The sequence below is a fragment of the Moschus berezovskii genome, chromosome 11 (assembly GCF_049115385.1).
Source record: "Moschus berezovskii isolate FMDL1 chromosome 11, NW_MosBer_1.0, whole genome shotgun sequence".
Lineage (NCBI taxonomy): Eukaryota > Metazoa > Chordata > Mammalia > Artiodactyla > Moschidae > Moschus > Moschus berezovskii.
The window spans coordinates 713342-724090 of NC_142470.1; the positions used below are offsets into that span (position 1 = coordinate 713342).

Genomic DNA, 10749 nt, shown 5'->3' on the forward strand with positions numbered 1-10749 from the left:
TGTAAAGGGGAATTTTAAGTTAGTCCACCTTAAGGGGCGCCATTAAAATGGAAGATTCCAAACGTCCTGATGGACATCACCAGATGGTCAACACCGAAATCAAACTGATTATATTCTTTGCAGTCAAAGATGGAGAAGCTGTATACAGTCAGCAAAAACAAGACCAGGAGCTGACTGCGGCTCAGATCATGAACTCCTTATTGCCAAATTCAGACTGAAATTGAAGAAAGTAGGGAAAACCACTAGACCATTCAGGTATGACCTAAATCAAATCCCTTATGATTATACAGTGGAAGTGAGAAACAGATTCAAGGGACTAGATCTGATAGACAGAGCGCCTGATGGACTCTGGACAGAGGTTCATCAGACGGAGTTCATGCCTGGTGAACTCTGGACGGAGGGATAAGAACGTCTTCCTCAGGCCACTGCATTCACCCTCTGCGATGGCCCACACTTTGTGGAGTGTGCTTCTCTCTGTATCTGAATAAATTCACGTCTTACCAAAAGAAAAAAATAAATAAATAAAGCCTTCCTCAGCGATCAATGCAAAGAAATAGAGGAAAAAAACAGAATGGGAAAGACTAGAGATCACGTCAAGAAAATTAGAGATACCCAGGGAACATTTCATGCAAAGATGGGCTCGATAAAGGACAGAAACGGTATGGGCCAAGCAGAAGATATTAAGCAGAGGTGACAAGAATACACAGAAGAACTGTACAAAAAGATCTTCACAACCCAGATAACCATGATGGAGTGATCACTCACCTAGAGCCAGACATCCTGGAATGCAAAGTCAAGCGGGCCTTAGGAAGCATCACTATCAACAAAGCTAGTGGAGGTGACTGAATTCCAGCTGAGCTATTTCAAACCCTAACAGATTATACTGTGAAAGTGCTGCACTCAATATGCCAGCAAATTTGGAAAACTCAGCAGTGGCCACAGGACTGGAAAATGTCAGTTTTCATTCCAACGCCAAAGAATGCTGAAACTACCGCAAAATTGTACTCATCTCACACACTAGCAAAGTAATGCTCAAAATTCTCCAAGCGATGCTTCAGCAATAGGTGAACCGTGAACTTCCAGATATTCAAGCTGGATGTTGAAAAGGCAGAGGAACCAGAGATCAAAATGCCAACATCTGCTGGCTCATCAAGAAAGCAAGAGAGTTTCAGAAAAACACCTACTTTTGCTTTATTGACTATGCCAAAGCCTTTGACTGTGTGGATCACAACAAACTGGACAATTCTTAAAGAGATGGGAATACCAGACTACCTGACCTGCCTCTTGAGAAACCTGTATGCAGGTCAAGAAGCAACAGTTAGAACTGGACATGGAACAACAGACTTGTTCCAAATAGGAAAAGGAGTACGTCAAGGCTGTATATTGTCACCCAGCTTATTTAACTTCTATGCAGAGTACATCATGAGGAACGCTGGGCTGGAAGAAGCACAAGCTGGAATCAAGATTGCTGGGAGAAATATCAATAACCTCAGGTATGCAGATGACACCACCCTTATGGCAGAGAGTGAAGAGGAACTAAAGAGCCTCTTGATGAAAGTGAAAGAGGAGAGTGAAAAGGTTGGCTTAAAGCTCAACATTCAGAAAACTAAGATTATGGCATCCAGTCCCATCACTTCACGGCAAATAGATGGGAAAACAGTGGAAACAGTGGCTGACTTTATTTTTCTGGTCTCCAAAATCACTACATATGGTGACTGCAACCATGAAATTAAAAGACGCTTACCTCTTGGAAGGAAAGTTATGACCAACCTAGACAGCATATTAAAAAGCAGAGACGTTATTTTGCCAACAAAGGTCTGTCTAGTCAAGGCTATGGTTTTTCCAGTGGTCATGTATGGATGTGAGAGTTGGACTATAAAGAAAGCTGAGCACCAAAGAATTGATGCTTTTGAACTGTGGTGTTGGACAAGACTCTTGAGAGTCCCTTGGACTGCAAGGAGATCCAACCAATCCATCCTAAAGGAAATCAGTCCTGAGTGTTCATTGGAAGGACTGATGCTGAAGCTGAAACTCCAATACTTTGGCTACCTGGTTTGAAGAGCTGACATTTGAAAAGACCCTGATGCTAGGAAAGATTGAAGGTGGGAGGAGAAGGGGACAACAGAGAATGAGATGGCTGGATGGCATCACCGACTCGATGGACATGAGTTTGAGTGAACTCCGGGAGTTGGCGATGGATAGGGAGGCCTGGCGTGTTGCAGTCCACGGGGTCGCAAAGAGTTGCACATGACTGAGCGCCTGAAATGAACTGAACTGAACTCATATGACTTGAACAGCACAAGCGTTTGTAAACTCTCAAGGAAAACCAACTGCTTTTAAGCTTTGTTTTCCAGACACAGCGGATGCCCTCTCCTCCTCCTTTAAGCTGTCTGTGTGTGTGCGTGTGCTTACTTGCTCAGTCACGTCCCACTCTGTGTGACCGCAGGGACTGTAGCCCACCCAGTTCCTGTCCATGGGACTCTCTAGGCGAGAGTACTGGGGTGGGTTGCCATGCCCTCCTCCTGGGGCTCTTCCCTACCCGGGGATCGAACCCGAGTCTCCTATGTCTCCTGCATGTGGCAGGTGGGTTCTTTACCACCAGTGCCACCTGGGAAGCCCTGGGCAGTCTGTACCTTACAATTTGGTAAAGTGTATCTTTGCATCAGAGGTTGGCATTTACATTTTTCTCCCTAGCTGGTCCCTCAAGAGTTCTGAAACTCTTACTGAATACTAGTTTGTCATGACAGTGGACACATTTGCACAGGTTTGATGGGGTCTGTTCTCCCTGGAACAGAATACCCAGTGCACGTGGCTCCTGCCTCTCCGAGAAAGGGAGAAACGTTTCTGCACTGCTTCTATGGAAAATAACCGGCTTCCCTGGTAGTCCAGTGGTTAGAATTCCCCATTCTTATTGCCAAGGGCCTGGGTCTGATCCCTCGTTGGGGAACTAAGATCCCACATGCAGTGTGGTGCAGCCAAAAAAAATCAAGTTTCAGAAAATAACCAGTTGGAATTAACACATACACACTCCTGTACAGAAAATAGATCACCAACAAGGACCTACTCTGTAGCAGAGAACCACACGTGCCTTACAGCTGAAACTAACACATCATGTAAATCATTAACTTTTTAAAAAACTTAAATCACTGGGCTCTGGCAGAACACCCGTTTTGCTGTGCACTCCCGGGGATCAAGACCCCCACACCATGCCCGAGGCTGGAGGTCCTAGAAAAGGCCCCTAAAAGGACCCCCTCCAGCCGCGCCTGAAGGGCTCTGCCAGGGCCTGGTAAATACCGTTGTGCCGCCCAGCTCCAGGGAGGAGGCTCCAGGTCCAGTGTCGCATCTGAAGAAAGCAGCGAATCCCAGCTGGACCTGCTCGCTGTCTGCAGACCTGAGGATAAGCGCCCATCAGGACCTGAAGCGGCGACACCAGCTGCCCCACGGTGTCCGGACCCGGGCTGTGCACCTTCATTTCAACACAGCCCCTCCCCTCGTCCCCCGCCCTTCCTTCCACGGAAGGCCAACTCCCTCATTTGTACTTCTCAATCCCTGGAGAAAGGGGGCTTCCTTGGTGGCTCAGACAGACGGTAAAGAATCCGTGTGCAGTGCAGGAGACCTGAGTTTGATCCCTGGGTTGAGAAGACCCCCCAGAGAAGGGAATGGCTACTCACTCCAGTGTTCCTGCCTGGAGAATCCCATGGACAGAGGAGACTGGTGGGCTACAGTCCATGGGGTCACAAAGAGCTGGACACGACTAACACTTTCACTTTCTGGAGAAGGCGGCCACCTCTCTGATTGCCCCATTTGCCATCAGAAGCCTCAGCCCACCCAGCGAAGCAAGGACCCTTTGGTTCACTCTCTAGGTAATTTCACTGGGGCTCCAGACGATGCTGTCTATCCAGACTGCTCCTTGGGCCCACATGATACAGCTAGGGAGCTGAGCCCACCTAAATGTATTCCTTGCTTCAGTGTGACCTGACTCTGGATGGGAAAACAAGATCTTCTGAATACCTGCATGGAAAGTTCTATGGAGCTGCCCATGCAAGTTGAGTCACCTGCAGACTTGCTGACACACCAGAGTATCTAAGCAACTTTCTGGTGTGTAACCACATCTCTGAGACTCGGTGAAGTGACGTCCATGCCTCTGACTGGTGAAGGGATCCCAGGCTCCATCGCACTTGTTGAAGCTCTGTGTGCGTCCACCCACTGCGTGCACCTCCTCATAAGGGAGTTTGGGGGATAGCCATTATGCTGGGGCCGCCTCTTGTCTTGATGACTGGAAAACAGGACGGTGTGCCTGCTGTGTTCACTGTTCTGTTCTCCCTGCGTAACTGAACAGAAGCGTCACATGGATCCATCCCATTAAACCTCTGTAACTGCCTTAAGCAAGAATTTGCAGGAGGCCTAAAGACTGCAAGGAGATCCAACCTGTCCATCCTAAAGGAGATCAGTCCTGGGTGTTCATTGGAAGGACTGATTTTGAAGCTGGAACTCCAATACTTTGGCCACCTGATGTGAAGACCTGACTCATCTGAAAAGACCCTGATGCTGGGAAAGATTGACGGCAGGAGAAGGGGATGACAGAGAATGAGAAGGTTGGATGGCATCACCAACTCAATGGACATGGGTTTGGGTGATCTCTGGGAGTTGGTGATGGACAGGGAGGCTTGGCGTGCTGCGGTTCATGGGGTCGCAAAGAGTCGGACAAGACTGAGCGACATCAGTTTCAGTTTCCCTCTGTACGGAGACCCTCCCTCCCATGGACAGGAGTGAGCACCAGCAAACATATGATCAGGAATCCCTCCTGGACACTAGGAGTTAGCCGACTCCAAGGCAGTCTCAGCTCAGCCACGGTCACTTAGCCCATCGGCCATGGTGGTTTTGGATAAGCATGCGCCTGTGATCACTACCTGCTGAGCAAGCAGGTGTCTGCAATAGCAAACTCCTGTTCCCAAAATGGTTAAAAGCCTCTGGGGAAGTAGAGACCTGATGACAGAAAATTAAAGAGCAAGCGCGTTGGCGACAGCACTGTCACCTGGCAGCCCACTCCTCCAGGTGTGTCCAACTGGATGCTTGCAGGTCCGGCTCCCAGTTCGGAACCAGCTTGTAGACTAGGCGTCCCCGGGAGCCCCGGAGCTGGGAGGAGTATGCCTTTCAGGGCAGGTGTGCCTCCTCCCCATCCCTTCCTGTTGGGGCCCAGTGTCTGCGTGCTGGCTGGACAGGCCGGCCGCTTCCCTCTGCCAGGAGGGGCCCAATCACCTCTTGGACAGACGGCTCCCCGTCTGCACCTGACCACCACGAAGAGGGCGGGTGAAGGGAGGGGCTCAGACCCTGGAGGACCCTCAGGGAGGGGACTGTCAGGGGCTCTAGAGACATCAGCCCCTGTGGGCCTTGAGGTCTCGGAGGGCAGGGGTCAGGCTGAATGCAGAGGTGGGGTCTGGAGCCCCTGGCACAGCCCACCTCCCCTTGGCAGCACCCCGCCAGCCCTCCCCTCGGCCCCCTTCTTGGGATGCTGCTGCTCCCCAGTTGTGTTCCAGGCCCCTACCTCCCAGGCTGCACCTTCCTCCCAGTGGGCTGGTCCAGGCTGACCCTGTGCCCGTCAAGGACCAGCACTGAAACCACCACACCCGGCCCCCTTGGGAGCCCAGCACAGGAGGCGCCCCAAAGTTCAGCGCTCACCGCCCCCCGAGGCTCCTGCAGCCCTGCTCCTGCTCCAGGAGGCTGGAGCCTGGACAGCCTGGGGCTGGGGAGGAGCCAGGCTGGCAGGAGCCGGGATGGCAGGCATGAGGCCCGGCCCCAGGCCTGGGACACACTGGGGACCAGGGAGGGAGCCCTATTAGAGGCCTCCCAGGAGTTCAGCACCCTGGCGCCAGCGGGGTGGGGGTAGGGGGTGGGCAGGACCTCCCACGTGGGCCCACCGCCTACTTGGGTCACCCTGAGAGGCCCCTTCTGGAGCATTCAGGGGGCTCCCCTGGATCAGCTCATTGGGTGGAGCGCCCACCCAGCCCTTTTCCTCTCAGGGAGCCCCTGGGCCCAGGAGGCCATGGGAAGTCCAGGCCGTTCTGCCAGAGAAGCGGCCAGGACAGCAGGGTGGGGTGGGGGGTCCGTGTGCGCAAGTGCAGGTGTGACTGCTGCGGGTGCTTTGGAGTTGTGCTCATATCCAGCTCTGCGGGGACCACTGTGCGACCCTTGGGGGGTTGCTCGCCCTCTGTGGCCATCCGTCCGCTAGACCACAGGGACAGAGGGCCCACTCCTGGGGTGTGGGCCCCGGGGGACACACCGGCACTGGAGATGCAGGCTGAGTTACAGACCAGCAGGTGGCAGATGGGGGCTGAGGGGCTTGGCACTGGCAGAAGAGGTCAGAACTGACCCGGCCCGGCCCACCCCACTCCAGGTCCCAGTGTGAGCCAGCAGCAGGCCCGGGACAGATTTATTGGGGCCTCACAGGCCGCAGCAAACCCGCAGTTCCCCCCCTCCAAAGACCACGGCCACACCGACGTCCTGTGGTGCCCGCAGGCGCGCCTGCGCTACAAGAGGTTGACCGTGGCCACCACCTGCTTGCAGCCGGTGACGGCGAACTCACGGCCGGCCACGCGGTAGTAGCTGAGCTGCGCGGCCAGCAGCTCGGCGCGGGCCTGCTCGGGGAAGAAGCCCTCATCGGCCATCTCGTCCCGGAAGCAGTTGACCACGTCCCGCTTGTCCAGCAGCAGGAAGGGCACGATGGCCGCGGCCTCCCACAGCGGGTGCTGGCGGACCAGCAGCGCGCGCAGGCTGGCGCGCAGCTCCTCCTCGGCCGCGCGCAGCTCCTCCGCCCGGTCGGCGCGCCCCGCACGGGACGCGTTCTGCAGCACGAAGCGCGTGACCTCAGCGCTGCCCGCGCCGCTGAGCAGCACGTAGACGGCGTTGTGGAAGCGCGGCGGCCGCTGCGGCTGCAGGAGGCCGTGCAGCTCGTCCAGCAGCGCCGGCGGCAGCAGCTCCGCGTCGTCCAGCACCAGGAGCGGCGTCTTCTCCTCCGCCTCGGCCCGCGCCAGCACGTCGGCCACGCGCCGCGCCAGCTCCTCGCGGCAGCCGGCGGCGGCGCGCGGCGCGGGGCAGTGGTGGCGCGCGTGGTACTGCAGCACGAGCGCGCCGTCCTCCAGCACCGCGCGGAAGTGGCGCGCTAACAGGCGGCCCACGTGGCTCTTGCCCACGCCGCTGGGCCCGTGCAGCGCCAGGAGCAGCGGGCGGCTGTGCACGTGCGTGGCCAGGTAGTCCCGCAGCAGAGCCACGAGGCGGCCCATGGCCGCCGGCTGCCCGAACACGGCGCGCTGCAGCGTCTTCTCCAGCCCGTCGAGGTCATAGCGCAGCGCGTTGTCGTCCAGGTTCTCGATGGCGTTGAGCACCTGGAAGCCCACGATGGCCACGAGCAACAGCAGGCAGCGCTGGGCGCGGCTCTGGCGCTCGGCGCGCGGCCCGAACTTGCGCGAGGTCTCGGGGTAGAGCACCAGGCGGCTGCGCCGGCGCCGCTTCCGCGCGGGTCTCGAGGCCAGCTCAGCCGGCCCGTCGAAGGTGAAGAACTGCGGCTGCTCCCGGTGGACGCGCGGCGCCACAGCCCCGGGGTCCGGCGCAACGGGCGGGGGCGGCCGCCGCTTGCGCAGGAGGCGCACTTGGTGGCGCAGGCGGACGACAGCGCGCACCGGGGCGATCACGCTCGGGCTGGGGGCGACCGGGGCCGCGGGCTCTGGGCTGGACTGGCCGCGGTCCATGGCGCAGGGGTGGTGCTTGGCATGCAGGTCGCCCTCCCTGTAACAGGAAGGTCGGGGATGGTCTGTAGACTTCCGCCCGGCCGACTGGGACCCTCCATCGGGATCTTACCCCCCTGCGAGGCCTCCGGAGGGCGGCCTGCTGCCCGGAGACCGGGACCAGCCTCTGCCCAGGAAGCGGCTCCCCGCGGGGCCCAATGCAAATCTCTCGGGTCCTCGCATAAACAGCCTCGGGCCTTGAGGAAGTGACTGCGCGGGGTGGGGGTGGGGGGCGCAGTTTATCGGCCGGCAGGCCGCCCGGGCTTCCTGGAGGAGGGGTTCGAGCCGGCCAGGCGCCAAAGGGGTAAAGCAGGGTCAAGGCCGGCCCCGCCCCTGCCGCGGCTTGCCGGCCGGCAGGGCGCCTAGAGGGGGCCAAGGCTGCAGAGGTCCGAGCACCCCGGAGCTCGGAAGTGTCCCACACAGGAACCCTGGGCTGGGGTGTGCGGGGGTACTTCTCTCCAGATTGGGCTCCAGCCCCGGTCCCGAGCTGAGCCCAGGCCTCCCAGCCCCAAACGAGGATCCTCCCAACATCCCTCCGGTGGACACACGAATGGGGGGGGCGGGGAGCCCCTAGAGACGGGTCCGGGGGTGAAAAGATGGACAGAAAGACAAAATTCGGAGGAGGGATAGTCCATGACGAGACAGCTGGAGAAAGGTGATGCCTTTCTCAAGTGGTGCCCCGGCCCCACCCCACCCCACCCCCGGTACCTGCAGCTGCGTCAGGTCAGGCTCTCACTGGCCCCCAGACCCCCACGCCTGACCACGCCGGAGGCTGGGGCCTGCCACTCAGGAAGCCGACAGCGTGGGCTTCCCTGAGCGGGTCAGGGCTGGGTGAGGGGCCTCACCGGGTCAGCGACACCTGCGGGTACCCTGGGAGCATCCGGACTGGAGAAAGCCCTGGGGAGGTTTCCGCTTCTTCGCAAAGGAAGTGAGTCAGGGGTGCGGCGCGGGCGGGACTTAGACTGAATGGAGGCCCGGAGGGGAGGCCCGGCCGGCTTGCCCAGGCCCCCTGCGGAGGGCCACCTACCCTCCTCAGCCCTGCAGCCCTCCCAGACCTCCCGACTCAGCCCAGCTCAGGACACCCCAAGGATGCACCTCCCCTCCCCTGGGGCCACAGACCCCAAGCTCCCCAGGGACATCTCCTCTGGCACCTGACGCCCCAGGGCCCGTGGTGAGGGGGATGGGTGCGTCCAGGCTGCCTGTTTGCAGGGGTGGAGGGGGTGGGGGTCCTCTCCCTCTTCTGCTCCCCCAAGCCCAATCTGGGGGCCCCGCAAAACAGGGCTCATTTCTTTTTCCTCTCCCTCTTCTGCCAGGACCCGGGCTCCATTGCCCCCACCCATCTCTGCCTTCGTCCCCTGTACCCCAGACTAGCCCCCCCGAGACAGGGCAGCACACGCTGGGACAGAAGCCCTAGAACTGGGGAGAAAGCCCCACACTGGCTCCGGCCCTAGCAGGAGGGCAGATTCCGCAAGAACTTGGGCCAAGAGTTGGCAGGTGGAGACGGGGTCCTTCCCCAGCCACCAGCTTCACGCAGCCCCACCCGAGCAGGCTGGCCAGCCTAGAGCGCCCTCTGCTCCAGAGCATGTGTTAGCAAGCCGCAGAGCATGTGTTAGCAAGCCGCCCGGGGTGGGTCTGCTAACCAGTATGGCCCCCAAAACTACACTGGCTCTGAGCCCAGCGGTGTCCCACGGGCGCGGGCGGACCTAAGCCCCCCAATCCTGTCCTGCCCACGGCCCCTCATCCTCCGTCTTTGCTCCTCCAAACGGGTCCCTCTGCCCAGCACACCACCCCTCACCTCTCCCTGGCTTCCCTCCACCTCCTTGCATGACCTGCATTCAGGGAAGTATTGGTTGTGGGCTGGGGCTTCCCTTGTCCCCAGAAGACAGGCCCCTGCCTACTTGTCTGTGCCCTCAGGCAGGTTCACTGAGAAGCCACAGCTGCTGCACACCCTCCCCCCAGCCTCGGACCTGCCCCTGCCACCTGCCTGCTGCCTCTGCGCTGAGCCTGGGGCCCAGGCACCCTTTGGGCATCCCCCATGTCACCCCCAGTCAGGGGGACAGGACAGAGGTTGTTTGTTATCTGTTCAGGCCTCTGCTGGGCGTGGGGTCCTTTAGGATCATCAGGCTTTCTGTAGTCTCCACACTTCTGCCTGAGGGGAGGGGAGGGGCCTTGAAGGGCAGATGCAGAAAAAGATTGGGAGGGTAGGGAGGAGCGTGGCCAGGCTTGTCCTCAACCGGTCAGCAGCTGCTTCTGCCAAATGCTGGTCTGCCAAACCTGGGGTCCAGAGCCCCCCCATGGGGGTGAGGAGGGGGTAGGGGTGTGGCAGGAGTCAAGACAAGTCAGGCCTCGGAGGGGAGGACCCACCGTGGCCGTGTCAAGGGTGAGCCTGAGCCCTGGGCTAGGGCCCCTCCCCACTGCCTCTCCCCCGCCTGCAGGGGGACGTCTCCCCTTCACCCCCCAGCCCAGCCCACCGCACCCCCCCGGGAGGCACTCACCCCCCCCGCCCAGAATCCAGGGCCCTGTGTTTAACCGCTCTGCAGACCCCTCACCTCGCTGCCCACCCGACCACTCTGCCAGTCCAGTGGGGCGCTGAGGTTCCCAAGCTGCCGGCCTGGAGGTGGGCACAGCCCCCGCCTCTCACGTGCTTCTCTCCTTCCCGAACTCCCGTGTGGACGCTCCCTTCTTCAGACCAGACCTCCCAGCCCCTGGCCTCCCACAGCCCTTCCCGGTCCAGCCTCAGGACTCCCGCCTCCCTCGCAGCCCTGAGGGTCCCGACTGAGCTCAGCTGCGCCCTCCCAGCCGCCCACCTGGGCCTCCTCCTTCCTGCAGCCCCCCACCCACACCCATCCCTGCAGCTCCTGCCCTCCACCCCCCAAGCCCCCACCCACCAGGGTGCCCCCCACACTCTTACCGGGTCCCTGGCCCCTCTGTCCAGGCAGGAGGAGCCTGGACCCGCTGACCTGCTCCC

General features: G+C 59.4%; 1 protein-coding gene across 1 annotated transcript; it reads right to left on the reverse strand.

Annotated features, from left to right (window-relative positions):
- Nucleotides 1-6414: 6414 nt before the first annotated feature.
- Nucleotides 6415-8701, reverse strand: TOR4A (torsin family 4 member A). The gene is made up of 2 exons (XM_055400825.2): nucleotides 8490-8701; nucleotides 6415-7782 (listed from the first exon to the last, which is right to left on the reverse strand). Exon 2 carries the CDS (start codon nucleotides 7743-7745, stop codon nucleotides 6528-6530), a length of 1218 nt encoding a protein of 405 aa, XP_055256800.1. The 5' UTR covers nucleotides 7746-7782; nucleotides 8490-8701; the 3' UTR covers nucleotides 6415-6527.
- Between the last annotated feature and the right edge of the window lie 2048 nt (nucleotides 8702-10749).